The following is a 17,453-nucleotide window of genomic DNA, read 5'->3' as shown; positions in this document are numbered from 1 at the left end:
AAAGGCTTCCCAGTTTCCATGGGACTGGATAGGGGGTTACCCATGGTTGAGAGAGACTGTCATGACCTACAGAAGAAAAAGAGGGGTGGGGAAATGGGAAAAAGAGTAGGCATGACTCAGGACCTCCTGTCAGCAGCCTCAGTCACATCTGGAGCCCCAGGATCACAACCAGGCCCTTGGGAACCCTCAGCATCCCTGGGACCTCCCAGATCTCAAACACTATTCATGGTGTCCAAGCATCTGCAACCCCCCTCATCTTGTTCAGGCGTTTAGGACCCCTGGAGCTTTCCCTCGGGGTGAGGTTAGTCATGGGACATTTTAGGTCTCGTTTTTTAGCTTCTAGCAATGTGTGGCACTCCCTTTCCAGTCAGCAGTGATTCAATGTGACTATTGCAATAATCCTGCATGTTACTCATTGAAGGAAGGGTAGCACATGTTTCTTCAGAAAATTAAACTTTTGCCCAGAAAGCAGAGAAGCTGGGTTCCTATCTGCTGGGTTCACTCCCCCAACACCTACAAGGGCCAGGCCGAAACCAGGAGCCTGGAACTCCATCCAGGTCTCCCAAGCCGGTGGCAGAGGCACGGGTATTCAGGCCATCTGCTACTGCTTTCCCAGGCTCATTAGATAGCAACTGGATCAAAAGTGGAGCTTTGGGCTCTGAACTGCCCAAATGGGATGCCAGCATCAACAGGCAGTGGCTTTAGCCTGTCGTGTTATAAACCTATTTTAGAGCTCCGAGGCTTATCTTGTGTTTTCAGCCTTCCTGTATTGGTAAGGCAAGTGTTCGCATCAGAGGGACGAGCTGGCCGAGCGACTCCTGGCTTTGGGAAGCACAGGAAAATGACCTGTTAAATGAGGAGGTTGAACTACATATTATTTTGCAATCATGTTATTTATTATTCTGAGATCTGCTCAGAGTTAGGCAGCTAACAGGGAAGCAAAATCAATTTCAGAACTCAGGTCATGGTGAGTACCCGCAGACTACTGGGCAGGAGGAAGCCCTGGGTCACCCTGTCTGGGCTGCGCTCTGCGCATGGGCAGGGAAGGAACCATGAGGCGGTGGAACGGTCTGTGCCGGCTGAAGGGATGTGTTTCTGCAGCGGACCTAGGACAGGAAGTGCGCCTTGCCCGGCTCCCGGCTACCGCGGGGACAGCGGGCGGTCATTCCCCGCATTGCTGCGGGAAGCAACCCTGAGCCCTTGGGGCTCCCGCGGCAGGACCCGCGTTTCCCGATTGCAGCCAGCCTCGAGCCGGAGCCGATGGCCGCGTGGGCCCTGGCCCGCTGGAGCAGGGCAGCTGCCCCGTGCTTGGGGGCACGCGGCCCTGGCGTCCCCCTTCGCGAGCCCCCGGGATGCCGTCCAGCTCCCGCTCTGGCCAGGACGCTGCACCTCACTGCGGCGGTCCCCGCCGGCCACAACAAGTGGTCCAAAGTCCGCCACATCAAGGGGCCCAAGGACGCCGAACGGAGTCGCGTCTTCTCCAAGCTCTCGCTGAGCATTCGTCTGGCCGTCAAAGGTGAGACCCTGACCATCTCTCTCTGCTGGCTGTCGGCGTGCCCCTCCGTGCCCATCATGACCCACCCCATAGACAGTCTCCGTCACAACCTCGTCCCCCAGTGGGTGTCTCACAGGGGCTCCAGGGCGTCTCCCCTGAAGAAGGCGCTCGCCTCGCAGTTGCCGCTCAGAGCTCGCAGCTTGGGACAAGGCACTGGGTAAAGTGTTACTTGCCCCAAGCCCCTTTGCACTTCCATAGGTTTCGGGAGACACCTTTCTTCATAAGCCAGGCGGCCCGCGCGTGTCTTCCTTCAGTTGTAGGATCACCCTCAACAGGCTCTTCTGTGTGCTGTCAGACACCTGTTGGGGTACACTTGCATGTAAAACATGGACTTTGGAATAAGAAGGCTTGGTCTGCGTCACTAACGGTTGACCTTGAGCAAGCGAGTGACTCAACTTCCCTGAGTTTGAGTTAGCTTCGGGTAAAACAGGAGAGATGCACCTTGAGGTAGGTCGCTGCGCATGATAAGCCCTAGGTCAATATTTACTTCCCCTTACAACAAATCATAGCTGATTTTTTGCTTTGCTTAGTTTTTTCCCCCCTCACTTCTTGCTGCTGCCTGACCAACACTAATATTTTGTTTTTTTTTTTATATATCTTCTATCCATTTGTTCACTACCCAGATGGCTGCAACTTGCTCAACAGCTGGGACTTGAATCAACACTCATTGTTATGCCAGCATTGCATGTGGATGCTTAACGTACTGCACCACAACGCTGGTCCCCTGAATGTTTATTTTCCTTTTTTTTTATAAAGATTTATTTACTTTATTACAAAGTCAGATATACAGAGAGGAGGAGAGACAGAGAGGAAGATCCTCCGTCCGATGATTCAAGAACGGCTGGTGCTGCGCCGATCCGAAGCCTGGAGCCTGGAACCTCCTCCAGGTCTCCCACTTGGGTGCAGGGTCCCAAGGCATTGGGCCGTCCTTGACTGCTTTCCCAGGCCACAAGCAGGGAGCTGGATGGGAAGTGGAGCCGCCGGGACCAGAACCGGCGCCCACATGGGATCCCAGTGCGTTCAAGGCGAGGACTTTAGCCGCTAGGCCACGCCACCGGGCCCGAATGTTTATTTTCTACTGCCAGATACTGGTAAACCAAATATAAAAAGATACAGTCCCTACTCTCAGGGGCAAAACACATGATTATAATATCATGTGAGCATTTCAGTAATTATATTCACAGTAAAAAAGTAAGAACGAGGATATTAATAAGTCTGGGAGATGCTGGATTATCCCTTAACTCTTCATTTAAAACATAATGATATTCACTAACACAGAGAATGAAATCTTAGGCTAAAGACACAGGGAATTAGAAACTTTCCCAAATGTCTTCCCCCATAGCCCATTCAAACACTAGATAAGGTGTTTTTCGATGAATGGAGAACTAAGTATTGACTTAACACTAGAATAGCTGTGGGGAGACTGGAAGCCCCTTTCTTTCTTCTGTGCTGTAGTGCTATTTCATTATCATTCTCTGTCCTTGTTTCAGAGGGTGGCCCCAACCCGGAGCACAATAGCAACCTGGCCAATATCCTAGAGGTGTGTCGCAGCAAGCACATGCCCAAGTCGACCATTGAGGCAGCGTTGAAAATGGAGGTGTGTTCCCATTTTGCACGTTTGTCATTCTTCTGTCCCCCGGGGTGCGTGTCACAGAGGCCAGAGAAGGGTAGTGATGTAGGGAACATTGCTGAACCAGGAGTGTTCTGGAAGCTTTGTCCTTGGCCACTGGTTGGGGGAGCATGGTTGGGAATAGACTGCATAAAGTGTGCAGGGCCAGGCTGCCTCGGGATGGAAAGGGGAGAGCCCTGAGGTTAGGCTCAGGCGGATGTTTATGCATTAAGGAAGAAGAACCAGTAGAAAGGGAGAGGACAGAGGTGAGGGTGGGAGAGGCAGGAAGGGGGGACTCAATGAGGCGACACTTTTGCCTGTGGGACAAGTGAGGACTGAGGAAGTAGCAGTCATCCTGAGCTCCCAAGTGCTTATGACAGTCCAGACACTGGGATCAACACCGTGTGTGCGCCTCAGTGGCTGCTTAGGGCACAGGAGGTTGAGGTGACGTGACTCAGGTTGCAGAGAAAGCAAGTCTTGTCACCAGATGGTCAGGTTGCAGAGCCTGTGCACTGGCCATTGTGCATAGTGCCTTCATGGAAGCCACGTGCAGGTGAGGCGGTGGTGATGCGAGCTTTCGTCCTCACACGGGAGCCCTGGATTTCCTTGTGAATGGAAGGGAGCAGTCTTCAGGCGAGTGGTTCTAGGAGGCTTCTGAGCAGGGGTCTTGGGGAGAGCAACGGAGACAGGCTGTGGACTCGAGGGATGAGGAAGAAGTAGAGGAATGAACGGGTGGGATGGCTCTCTAGGCTCGAGTTGGAGAGCGTGGTGTTTTGGGCGGCTCCTGGGGGCGTGTGGGAGCATTGAGACTTCACACACAGGTTCATACAGAATGGGGGCTGGAGGAGGCATTTTGGTGGCAGTCACTGGTTTGGGGGGCACGATTTAGGATTTGGCTGGGAAGGTGGGAGAGCAAAGCTAAAAAGTAGATGGTTTGTTCTAGGATGAGATAACAGACTGCCTTCTAAACAGGCACCATAACTTAAGTTACATAAATAATTTATCCCCAGGGCCTCCTCCCTGAGGGTGGGAACAAAAATAAAGCCGTAGCCACCCATATTATGGTCAACTTTGGGGCCCTGTGCTTCAGGGCTGGCATGCAGAAACTGACAGAAAAATGTGCTTGTGCTGTGTATTACAGAAAACCAAGGGTGTTTACTTGCTCTATGAAGGTCGAGGCCCTGGTGGCTCTTCTCTGCTCATTGAGGCGTTATCGAACAAAGGCGCCAAGTGCCAGTCAGACATTAAACACATCCTGAATAAGAATGGGTGAGTGTGTGTCTGGGCCATGTGGCAGAGGGTGGACACTTTTAGTTTCCACTTCCATGCAAGGCAAGTATTCTTGATCCCTGGTGATGCTTTCTTGGTGGTGGTATTTTATTTTTAAAGATCTATTTTTTATTTTTATTGGAAAGTCAGATGTACAGAGAGGAGGAGAGACAGAGAGGAAGATCTTCCATCTGATAATTCACTCCCCAAGTGGCCACAGTGGCAGCAACTGAGCCGATCCAAAGCCAGGAGCCAGAACTTCCTCCAGGTCTCCCACGCAGGTGCAGGGTCCCAAGGCTTTGGGCTGTCCTCGACTGCCTTCCCAGGTTGCAAGCACGAAACTGGATGGGAAGCGGGGCTGCCGGGATTGGAACTAGTGCCCATATGGGATCCTGGTACATGCAAGGCAAGGACTTTAGCCGCTAGGCTACCGTGCCGGGTCCTGTTGGTGGTTTTTTTTTTTTTTTAAAGATTTATTTTTATTGGAAAGGTAGATTTTACAGAGAGAGAGAGACAGAGAAGAGGTCTTCCATCTGTTGGCTCACTCTCCAAAGGGTTGCAGTTACCAGAGCTGAGCCTATCCGAAGCCAGAAGCTTCTTCAGGTCTCCTATGTAGGTGCAGGGTCCCAGGGGCTTGGGCCAGCTCTGCTGCTTTCCCATGCCATAAGCAGGGAGATAGTCAGGAAGTGGGGCAACAGGGACATGAACTGAAGCCCATATGGGATGCTGGTGCCGGCACGTAGGCAGAGGGTTAATGTAGTACACCTCTGTCCCAGCCCCTAATGATGCTTTTTAAAAACATTTATTTTTATTTTTTATTTGAAAGAGAGAGATCTTCCGTCTGTTGGTTTACTCCCCAAATATCTACCACAGCCAGGCAGGACCAGGCTAAACTAAGGAGCCCAGGACTCAACCTGAGTTGCCCACATGGGTGGCAGGGACCCAGGTACTGAAACTATCACCTGCTGCTTTCCTGAGGGCCCATTAGCAGGAAGCTGGATGGGAAGTGGAGTTTTCAGGGTTTACAGCATGCACTCTGATAAATGCCCACCCCACTGGAGGTACTTTTGTGCAGATTTTCTCAGCAGAACCCAGCAGGGTAATTCATTTTTCCTGAGTGTGTTCTGTATGAGGCAGGATCCAAAAGATGTGATCATCACTGTAGAAGTGGCGCTTTGTCCCATCTGTACCCTGTGTTGAAATCTTCCACGAAGAGGGAGGGAGTTTTATTGGCATGGAAAGCCATGAACAAAATCTTTGATCTTCCGGACTCCTACCTAGTCAGTAAATGAATTTGGTGGATGGCTCCTCATTGTCGTTGGGAAGGCTTGCTCGTCTACGTCTGCTGCTGTTGCAGAGGTGGGCGGGAAAGGGAACATCTGAATGCTGTGCTTTGTAGAAACCGAGTGACCGTCAGAGTTGACACCACTCCCTCTGTGGTTTCTCCATCAGGGGAGTGATGGTTGAAGGAGCTCGTCATTCCTTTGACAAAAAGGGGGTGATCGTGGTGGGAGTGGAGGACAGAGATAAGAAAGCTGTGAACCTGGAACGAGCCCTGGAGCTGGCCATTGAAGCAGGAGCCGAGGATGTCAAGGAAACGGAAGACGAAGAAGAAAAGAGCCTTTTTAAGGTCAGTATGCGGCCTCTTGTTTGGTGGACTTCCGAGATGAGCCTCACAGAGCCCGAAAAATCTTACGACCCGTCTGCCTGTGTTTAGGATGCCTGCAGTAAGCTTAGATTCAGCAAGAAATGTACTGTCTATGGTAACTTTGTTAAGTTTGTTGACGCGTGCACAGATGAAAACGCAAGTTATTGAGTTAATGCATGTCTCTTGGCTTCTTCTATACAGTGGGGTGCAGCTGTAACAGGAGTGAGTGCTGGATGTGGACTGGTGTGCTGAGGGCTGTAAGAGGGATTCAGAACATGCAGAGCTCAGGTTCCTGCCCAAGTGAGCTGCCTCACCTAGTGGCACATTGCAGCAGCCATTCAGCCCAGGACTCTGCCGAGTGCTGTCTGGCCTTGGCCTACGACCTCCCGGGGCCTCACTGACTCTGCTCTGTTCCTAGTTTATTTGTGATGTCTCTTCGCTGCATCAAGTAAGGAAGAAGCTGGATTCCCTGGGCTTGTGCTCCGTGTCCTGCATGCTGGAGTTCATCCCCAACTCGAAGGTGCAGCTGGCCGACCCCGACCTGGAGCAGGCCGCCCTCCTCATCCAGGCTCTCGGGAACCACGAGGATGTGATTCGGGTCTATGACAACATTGAGTGATCGGGACTGTGTGTCCCCAGGCTCCTTCATTAGTGAGACTGCAGCAAGTGGGGGGCCTAGCAGGTGAGCAGGGCTAAGGTCAGGTTTGGTGACCTTGGGGCCAGAGGAATTCCACATGTCCACAGAGCCTGTCAACTTGGCTGGTGTCTCATGTGACCTACCTGGACGAGTGTAAGCGCCCAAACAAGCTGCTGCTGCATGCCGTGTGACACTAGCCAGCTGGTCAGGCTCTGGTCTCAAGTCACTGGACCTTATGAGGACTGTTAGAGCCCCAAGACCCTGTGTAGTAGAAGCTGTTCTGAAAGAATAACAGTGATTGACTTTGGTTACTGTTGTATGGCTCTTGAATTCTCCTGAGTTTGTGTCTAGCTGTTGGGACCCTCTGGACTAACTTTCAGCTCCATCGGTTTAATTTTACTCCAATCCCATGCTTATTGTTTTTGTTTTTATTTATTTGAAAGAATGACAGAAAGAGAGAGGAATGGAAAGAAAGAAATTTTCCATCTGCTGATTCACTTCCCAAACGGCTGTAATAACCAGGACAGAGCTACACAAAAGCCAAAAAGCCAGGAGCCTGAATTCCATTTGGGCCTCCCATATGGGTGGCAGGCATTCTGGACCTTGGAACACTTTCCACTGCTTTCCCAGGTACACTAGCAGTGAACTGTGTTGGAAGCAGAGCAGTTGGGACTCAAACTAGCACTCTGATGTGGGGTGGTGGTATCACATGTAGTGGTTTAACCCGCTACACCACAGTGCTGTCCCTCATTTTTGTGTTTTGGATTGCCATGGAAATGTGGCCGTATCCAGACACTTCATAATCTAACAGCCTATGTTTTGTCTTTCATCCATACAGCCAGTCTTTCTGGAAAAGCCATACTACACTAGGAACCAGACTCAGAGCACAAGCTATTGAACTGATGCGCTGCATTAGATCCTGCTATAAGACCTAGAACTTTGTAGGGGAGGAAGAGGACGTGCCTTCCTGGAGCTGTCCTGGGCAGCATGAGCTGCTGCAGCGTGTCTTTGTTCACTTCACGTGGGCTTTGTACCTTTCTTCCACCAGATACCTTAAGGCTAAGAGGCTCCTGACTGGCAGGAGCTGACCCAACAGCAGATTGGGCTTCTCAGGAAAGGCTACACCAGGCTCGTTGTGAAAACTGCTTGGTTCCCAGAAACTCCAACCCTGCCTCCTTTGCACCCTACATGCCAGTGACAGGGCACTGGGAGCTGAATAGAAAGTGAGCCCAGAAGGATGGGTGAAGTCAAGCCTGGCCAGATGGGAACTGGGGCCTTTGGTACCTTTTGGCTCAAGGGTACTTCCAAAACTTCACAGCAAGTGTGTATTATTTTAAAAACCACATGACTTTCAAAATGTTTTTGCATGAAAGCAAACTTATCTTCTTTTTTTTTAAAGATTTATTTTTATTGGAAAGTCAGATATACAGCGAAGAGGAGAGACAGAGAGGAAGATCTTCCATCCGTTGATTTACTCCACAAGTGTCCTCAACAGCTGGAGCTGAGCCAATCCAAAGCCAGGAGGCAGGAGCTTCTTCCTGATCTCGCACTTGTGTGTAGGAACCCAAGGCCTTGGGCCGTCCTTTACTGCTTTCCCAGGCCACAAGCAGGGAGCTGGATGGGAAGCAGGGCTGCCAGGATTAGAACCAGCGCTCAAATGGGATCCCGATGCGTGCAAGGCGAGGACTTTAGCCACTAGGCTACCATGCTAGGTCCGCAAACTTATATTCTAATCCCACTTTCCTGTGAACTTTTTGAAGTATCCTCATAGTTCTGTGTTTGGAGAGGCCAAGAATGCTTGCAGCTGTGCTGGAGCCTGTTAGCATGTCAGCTGCCAGTGCCTGGTCTCCTACCCAGCAGCTGTCCCAGCCAGTGTGGGCTCAGTAACTTCCTTTTTTTTTTTTTCTTAGTGGAGTTTTATTTATTTCAAAGGCAGGATGATGCTGGGGCCCAGGAGAGATCTTCCATTGCTGGATCACTCCCCAAATGGACACAACAGCTGGAGTTGAGCCGATCTGAAGCCAGGAGCCAGGAGCTTCTTTCAGGTCCCCCATGTGGCTTTAGGCCAACCTCTGCTTGCAGGTCGAAAGCAGGGAGCTAGATGGAAAGTGGAGCAGCTGGGACATAAACTAGTGTTCATATGGGATCCTGGAGCTTGTAAGGTAAGGATTTAGCCATTGGGCTGGGCCTCAGAGTAACTTTCCTGAAGGAACTTCAGGAAAAAAAAAAGGAAGAAAGAAAAGCAACCAAAACCAATTTCACTGTACTTGAAAACTTGAGCTTCTAGGGGGAAAAAAAATAGATCACTAATTGTGTAGTGGCCAGGATGGAGAAGGAGGGGTGGGCTGCCAAGGAAGGAATCCATGATCGTGTGCCACAGCATCTCCTCTTACACCCCATTGTGGAATCCTAGCTAGCTGTTACTCTGTAGTTTTTGTAGGAAAGAATTCATCCAGGTATCTTAACACATCATTAAATTAAGGAAATGTAAAGTGAATATTCAGCTTCGTAACTTATGTTTTTATCTTTTATTTATTTGATTTTCCTAAAGCAAAAACCTGCTAAAATAGCTCAGACATTCTGTGAATTCATGCTAAGCAGGTAGGAACAGATCTAATAAAATACCTTGTATCAACAGACACTGGTTTATAAAATAGTTGTTTTAGAAGTATTCAATATAATTTAACTGGGAGGACATATGGTCACTCACAGTCTGAGACATCTGTGCAAGGGTAGCCCGTTCTTGAAGAGAACGTGGCAACCCACCTGGGCCTCTGCTGATCTGATAGGATGCATTACCTTGGGTTGTTCTGTCACTGACATTTTAATGGAGGCATGCTGGTAGTACCTTACAGTGGCTCTGCACTGACCCCTGGTGGTGCACGTGTGAACCCTGCCCAAAAGCTCTTCAGGACAGATTTTGAAGTGGTTAAAATATTGTGGGGACTGGCGTGATGGCTCAGCTGGTTAATATTCGACCTGCAAGCACCAGCTCAGTTCCGGCCGTTGCAGCCATTTGGGGAGTGAAGCAGTAGATGGAAGATCTTTTCCTCTGTCTCTCCTTGTTTCTCTAAAACAATCTACTTTTCGATTTAGATAAGTAAACCTCTTTTTAAAAAAAGAATATTTTGTATCAGAATGTTTACCATGTAATATTAAATCATAATGATGATATAAAATTCTGTATGTTACAGTTCAACTTTTGAACAACATATGTGAATTTAAAATATTACAAGGAAATGTATCAACCTATCAAAACTGTCTCAAGGTAATGAATTTATTACTGAACTTTCTATCTTCTATAGTCATTATATAATGTATCATAGTAAGTATATGCTTATATTTATATTTAACACATGGGTGTATTTATATATTAGTTCTTATAATACTGTATTATGTGTATTGTAATTAAAATATGATTTTTTAAAAACTCATGTGGTTGTCCAGGGAGGAAGACAGCATCTGAGAGCCCAGGTGTCGGACGCGCCTTGAAGTCAGGACTGGAGATTAGTACTGGCTTGCTCTGCTGTTTTTTTTTTTTTTTTTTTTTTTTTTTTTTTTTTTAATCACTTATATTTATTTTTATTTGAAAGTAGGATTTAGAGAGAATGAGAGACAGAGAGATCTTCCAGCCACTGGTTAACTCCCCGAATGACCACAATGGCCAGAACTGAGCTGACCTGATGCCAGGAACCAGGAGCTTCTTCCTAGTCTCTCACATGGATGCAGGGGTTTAAGGACGGGCCTCCACTGCTTTTCCAAGCCACAGGCAGCAGCTGGAGGGAAGCAGAGCAGGGGCCCATACCGGGGCCCATATGGGCTCCCAGTGCATACAAGGCAGGATTTAGTCCCTGAGCCATCGAACTGGGCCAGGAGGTGCCATTATTATCCCCACTGCTCCCTTAAGATGAACAAGCGGATGGGAAGAGCTTCAGTTCTTGACCAAGGCTGTGAGTGATTAGCGGAGACAGAATTTGTTTGCTGGCAAACTGGCTCCAAAGAGTAGGATATGATGGAATAGGTTGTTGGTGGTTCTGTCTTAGGAGGTAGGATTAATAGAAGCTGCTGTAGTTGTACCCACATGGGAGAACTGGAAGAAGATCCTGGCTCCCGGTCAGCTCATATCTGGGCATTGCTTGGCGAGTGAACCAGTGGATGGAAGATGTTTCTGTTTCTCCTTTCTGTAAATCTGACTTTCCAATAAAAATAAAAATGAATCTTTTTTTTTTAAACAAAAAAGACACTTATTTTATGAAGCTGCTTAGAGAGTTTAATAAACTGATGTATGTTAAGCACTTTCAGGGAGAAGTACCTGAATAGAGAATTGAACCCTGACCCCTCAGATTGCTAAGCACAGAAGAGTGCTTGGCAATAATAAGACTTCAGTAAATGTTGGATTTTTCCCATCTAAGAATGAATATATATTAAAATTGATGTGCTTACTATGTACTTTTTGCTTTATAACCTATTTGTGTGTGGGGTTTTTTTATTATTAATTTTATCTCACAAAATATCTTTGAAACTTTTTAGTATTAGTATGAAAAATCTCTCCAATCTTTGTAGTAGCTACCTAATACTGTATTGTGTGAATGTGCAATTCTTTAGTCAGTCTCTGTTAGTGAATTTCGGATGACCTCACACAACATACTGTGATGAACATTTTCTTTAAAGATTTATTACTGTTTTAAAGGCAGAGTCAGGGGGAAGGAGAAAGAGATCTTCTATGCATTAGTTCACTCCCAAATGGCTGCAGTGGCTAGGGCTGACCAGGTGGACGCCAAGAGCTTCAGCTGGAGCTCCCACGTAGGTGCAGGTGCAGGGGCTCAGACACTTAGCCCTTTTCAGGCCATTAGCAGGGAGCTAGGTTGGAAATGGAGGAGCCGGAACGCAAACCGACGCCCATACGGGATGCCGGCATGACAGGAGATGTCTGAATGTTTTGTGTCACAACATTCACCCTGTGGTGAACATTCCTTACCTTCGCTCATCTGGCACATATCCTTTGGGACAAATTTATAGAAGTAGAATTTCAGAGCTGGTGCTGTGGTTTAACAGGTAAGGCTGCTGCCTGCAATGCTAGTATCGCATAGGGTTCTGGTTCCTGTCTCAGCTGCTCCACATCTGATCAGCTTCCTGCTAACGTCCTGGGGAAGAGCAGCATAAGACTGCCCGAGTGGGCCCCAGCACCGGCGTGGAAGACCTGGACGAGATCCTGGCTGCTGGCTTTGGCCTGACCCAGGCTCAGCTGTTGCAGCTGTCGAGGGAGTCACTAGCTGATGCAAGATATCTGTTTCTCCCTTTTTCTTTCATTAAAAAAAAAAAATCTCGAAGTGTGAAAACAAGTTTTATTTAGAAGTGCCAATAATTTATAAGACATAGCTGTCAGTGTCTTCTGTGAATTGTTTAGTATTCTTTGATGATACAGATAAACTAACCAGGTAAACTGGTAATCTATTCTGCTGTACCTCTGAATTAAGACAATTTTTCATCAAATCCGGCGATAGATTTGTTTTTCTTTTTTGCACCACACCTGTTGAGCTATCCTCTAAGACTGTACAGTCATTTGTGTTTGTATTCATTGTTCTGTAGCGTGTATCCACATGTTCCAAGTTCGTGAAAAGAGAAAGTAAGTGCAGTTAGTGCGCCCCAGAGTTACTGCTGGGACAAACACTTTGTGAAGCGCTGAGCACCAGCAGCAGGTGTGGCTCGGGTGCTTACCCTCGGGTGTAAAACCAGAGGGCCACTCTGAGAAGCCATGGCTTGGCTGGGAAGCCTCACGTAGGGAAAATGAGTGATGAAAAAGGGCCCAGCAATAGCGGCTAAAGGCCTCACCTTATACACATTAGGATCCCATATGGGTGCCGGTTGGTGTCCTGGCAGCCCCACTTCCCATCCAGCTCCCTGCATGTGGCCTGGGAAAGCAGATGAGGACGGCACAAAGCTTTGGGACCCTGAACCCGCAAGGGAGACCTGGAAAAGGTTCTGGGCTCCTGGCTTTGGTTTGGTGCATTCTAGCCATTGCAGCCGCTTAAGGTGTGAAATAGCAGATGCAAGATCTTCTTTTCCATCTCTCCTTTTCTCAGTTTATCTGCCTTTACAAAATAAGAATAATAATAATAAATCTTTTTTAAAAAATGATGAAAGTTAAAACACACAACTAAAAAGCACACTTGTGTAAAGCATTTAGTTACTTCCATGTCCATTGGAGGTTGATTTATTCAACAAATACTTATGGTTTTTTGAATGTGCTGACGTGGTGGGCAGACTTGCTGACCTGCTTACAGGAACTTGGGACAGGTGCTTTGATGAAGAAAATCCTAGGGGCTCAGAGTATATCAAAAGGTCTTAGCCCAGATTTGGAGATGTTGGGGAAGGCTTCTTGGAAGGAATGGTGTTTAGGCTTAGTTCCTTGAAAGAATGGTGGTGGGAGCAGAAATGAAGAGGTCTTTTGGTAGATTTCTCTGGAAGGCACAGTGGGACAGAGAGAAATCTTCATCTACTGGTCCATGTCCCAAATGGCCCCAGTAGCCAAGGCTGAGTCAGAAACCTGGAGCCAGGAGAACCATCCTCTTTTATGTGGTTGGCAGCTGCCCAAGCACTTGGGCCATCTTTTGCCTTCCAGGCACATTAGCAGGAAGCTGAGCTCAGTGACAGGGGATGCCAGTGGCACAGGTGTCAGTTTAGCCCACTGAATCAGTCCCAGAAGAGCTTGACTATTTACAACCCAGCACATGCAGAGGTATACAGGAGGGGTCATGTTTGAGAAGCTGTCAGTGGTCCCACGCGGCTGGAGCATAGAACTCCAATGATGGGGTCGGTGGAAATGGAAGATGGGAAGACTTATGGCTGAAGAAGAAATGGACCGGATCCTGAAGGGCCCTGCTTAATTACGTTCATGTAATTAACTTAGTCGAAGGGTGCTGGGAAACCATAAAGTTTTCAAGTAGTGTATGATAGGACCAAGTGTCTATTTTAGAAAGATAGTGATAGCAATATGCACTGCGAGGATGATACATTAATTGAAAGGATTTAGAGGGTTTGAACTAGGATGGTGGGAGAGGAGTGGACAGAGACATGGTCAAGACTGGCTGCAGTGGAGAGGAAGAGCTCTCAGGAGACTCCGAGGTATCAGTTGGGGAACAGATGAAAACGAGGCAAAATGAGAAGCTGGGCCTGTGTGATGCCCTGGAGTTCAACGGACTGTCCCGCCTGAGTTAGATGCCCAGCTTGGATTCCGGACCCTTAGCACATATGCTGCCTCCAATGTGAGGTGCCCAGGGTGCTGGCTGAAGGGCAGATGCTGGTAATAAAGCCAACAGGGAAAGCAGCTGTCATGAGAAAGGCCGAAGGAGAGCCAGAAGGCTCCTTTCAGCCCAAGCTCAGTCGCGCTGAAGTTTCCTATGCGTGAGGCACTGTTCTGAGTGCTGGTGATGGGTCAGAGTACAGCTAAAATCTGCTTATGAGGGCTGGAGCTGGAGTAAAGCAAAGGAATGTATCATTTCAGGTACAATGAAGAAAAATAAGGCAGACTGGGAGAACACAATGATGGGGGGCGGGACTTGGCTAGGAAGGACTGCTTAGAATTGACAGCAGAGAAGTGCAACCATCTCGGGATGAACAGATGGCAAGTGCAGAGGCTCGCAGGGAAAAGTCTCGGTAAGTTCAAAGAATAAGTGTGCACGGTGACCAAAGGTGAGAAAGACAAGAAAAAGAAGAGGCAGGATAGGAAGGCTGGGCCAGCTCCTGCGGGCTGGGAGGGTCAGGACAAGAGTTTGGATTTTATTCTGAGAGGCAGGAAGCCCCTGCAGGACTGACAGTGGGGGAGCAACCTGACATGAAGTACATTTTATTAAAGATTTATTTTTTATTGGAAAGGCAAATCAGATTTACAGAGAGAAGCAGAGATAGAAACATCTTCCACCGATTGATTCATTCCCCAAGAAGCTACAATGGCCAGAGCTGAGCTGAACTGAAGCTGGGAGCCAGGAGCTTCTTCTAGCTCTGCCATGCAGGTGCAGGGACCCAAGAAGGTGGACCACTCCAATCAGTGGTCCACATGAGCATGCATCCTTAATTATGTAAATATCAAAAATTCAAAAAAATTATATTAAATAAAAATTTTAAAACATTAGCTGATGTTGAAATGGTGTGTGGCCTTTAAAGCTCAGCTCTGACATGATCTTATTTTTCTATTATTTGTTACAGAAAATTAACCAAGTTAAATATTTGCTTTGAGTGAAAGTGAATGGGGGAATAAGATAAAGAAAGCACTGACTTCGGCCCAGCAGTGTGGCCTAGTAGCCAAAGTCCTCACCTTAAACACGCCAGGATCCCATATGGTTGCCAGTTTTAATCCCGGCTGCTCCACTTCCCATCCAGCTCCCTGCCTGTGGCCTGGGAAAGCAGTAGAGGACAGCCCAATGCCTTGGGACCCTGCACCCGCGTGGGAGACCTGGAGGAAGTTCCTGACTCCTGGCTCCGGATTGGTATAGCACCAGTCGTTATTGTCACTTGGGGAGTGAATCATCGGACAGAACATCTTCCTCTCTGTCTCTCCTCCTCTCTGTATATCTGACTTTGCAATAAAAATAAATAAATCTTAAAAAAAAAATCACTGACTTAATAGAAACACATGGCAGGGCCAGGTATGCATCCTGGCTCTGCCATGTAGACATGATGCTTCAGCTCTGAGCTTGATTCTCATCCTTTGAATGCTTGTTTAATAATGTATGTGAGAGCCTGTCACCATAACCTAGTGGCTAAATCCTTGACTTGCATGCACCAGGATCCAATATGGGTGCCAGTTCTAATCCCAGCTGCTCCATTTCCCATCCAGCTCCCTACTTGTGGCCTGGGAAAGCGGTAAAGGACGGCCCAAAACCTTGGGACCCTGCACTGGCATGGGAGACCTGGAAGAAGTTCCTGGCTCCTGGCTTTGAATCAGCTCAGCTCTGGCTGTTATGGCCACTTGGGGAGCAAGCCAGCAGACAGATTTTTCTGTCTCTCCTTCTCTCTGTAAATGATGGAGACTCAAACCTTTGGGCCATCACCTCTGCATTATCAAGAACTTGGAAAGAGGAGCCAGAGCTCCTCATTCAATGTGGGACACAGGGGCCTCAATGGCCTGGTCACCCCCCTTAGTCCTAGCAACCTTGGATAGCTTAAATCAGGTGATGTGCCTGGGAAATGGCTGATATTTTTTCGTTTTTTCTCCCCTTCCCAATGAATTAGTCATCTGTGAGAACATGAAAGACAGTTTGTTGGCGGGGGGGTAGTTGCTAATAGGACTACGAAGCTTATTACATACACATTAAGGGGCTGGTGTAAACAACAGCCCAAAATAGTTCTTTTGGCAAAGGCACCGCTGAAAGTTCTGAGTTGACAGTGGCCCCTGAGAAAGATTTTACTGGAGTCTGACATTACTTTGAAGCAGGGACCAGAAGAAGGGCACCCACATTAACTCTGGACGTATAAAATGTTCAACAGTGGTGTGGGGGTTGGAGAAATCAATGACTGGGCCCGGTGGCGTGGCCTAGCGGCTAAAGTCCTCGCCTTGAAAGCCCCGGGATCCCATATGGGCGCCGGTTCTAATCCCGGCAGCTCCACTTCCCATCCAGCTCCCTGCTTGTGGCCTGGGAAAGCAGTTGAGAACGGCCCAATGCATTGGGACCCTGCACCTGCGTGGGAGACCCAGAAGAGGTTCCAGGTTGCCGGCTTCGGATCGGCGCGCATCAGCCCGTTGCGGCTCACTTGGGGAGTGAAACATCGGACGGAAGATCTTCCTCTCTCTCCTCCTCTCTGTATATCCGGCTTTCCAATAATAATAAATCTTTAAAAAAAAATAAAAGAAATCAATGACTAATTGAAATATGTCAATATTGTTTTTGAAAAAATGTTTAGTGACATGGTGGGGAAGAAAACTTCTAAAACGTAGACACTCTACAATACGAAGCCACTTTTGTCAAATGTATATGTAAGTAGTAAACTTGAAATTCCCTCTGGGTGGGATTTTTCATTTTCCTTTTTATACTTTTCCATTTTTTCTACTTTTACAACCGGAGCTCGCGCGCGCGCGCGTGTGTGTGCGTGTGTGCGTGTGTGTGTGTGTGTGTGTGTGATGGGGGGTGCAGCTCTTTTCTGAGAAAACTCGCCGAATTCCAGGAAACCCACATTCCAGCGCTCTCCCCACCTCACCTCGGGGGCCCGGAGGGTGTGACCCCGGAGGTGCGACACCCGAGGAGTAACCCGGGATGGCGCGGCCAAGACGGCCACGAGCTGGGCAGCGCGCAGAGCCAGGACCCTCCCCGCCCACCACACGGCCCCTGCCGGGCACGGGAGCGAGCGGGACGCCGGCCTCCGACAGCGCCCGGCCGCCGAAGGCCTGAGGGACCCTGGGCCGTCTCCTCACCCAGCTCCTCCAAGAGCCAGCAGGGAAGCGCGCCAGCCCGCGCGCCGGCGGCGCCCCGGCTGACTGAAGGGAGGTGGGAGTGTGGGCGGAGCCTCGCCCCCGAACTGTGATTGGAGTGACCCGCACCTCCCAAGGAGCGAGGGCGAGGCCGCCAGCGAGAGATGCGCAGAGCCGAGTGCTCAGAGTCCCCTTCTTTGATTGGTGCTGTCCCGGTGATTGGCAGGCGCTAGGCCGGCCTCGGAAGCCGCCTTGGCTTCGGCCATTGGCTTCCTGCGAGAGTGGGCGGGATTGGCTCACCGTGTGGCGCTGATGATTTGCTGGCGGCCA

The 17,453-nt window shown here is 48.8% G+C and overlaps 1 protein-coding gene across 1 annotated transcript; it reads left to right on the top strand.

Moving 5' to 3' along the window:
• The first annotated feature begins 1,124 nt into the window (after nucleotides 1–1,124).
• On the top strand, nucleotides 1,125–7,025 carry LOC101532814 (translational activator of cytochrome c oxidase 1). The gene is made up of 5 exons (XM_004597259.3): nucleotides 1,125–1,516; nucleotides 3,046–3,152; nucleotides 4,306–4,433; nucleotides 5,886–6,063; nucleotides 6,500–7,025. The coding sequence occupies exons 1-5, from the start codon at nucleotides 1,261–1,263 to the stop codon at nucleotides 6,698–6,700; spliced, it is 870 nt and encodes a 289-aa protein (XP_004597316.1). The 5' UTR covers nucleotides 1,125–1,260; the 3' UTR covers nucleotides 6,701–7,025.
• The last annotated feature ends 10,428 nt before the right edge of the window (nucleotides 7,026–17,453 follow it).

This window comes from Ochotona princeps, chromosome 17, assembly GCF_030435755.1.
Source record: "Ochotona princeps isolate mOchPri1 chromosome 17, mOchPri1.hap1, whole genome shotgun sequence".
In the NCBI taxonomy this organism is placed as follows: Eukaryota; Metazoa; Chordata; class Mammalia; order Lagomorpha; family Ochotonidae; genus Ochotona; species Ochotona princeps.
Note: the sequence above shows the minus strand (reverse complement) of the source record. Positions and strands in the feature narration are given on the sequence as shown.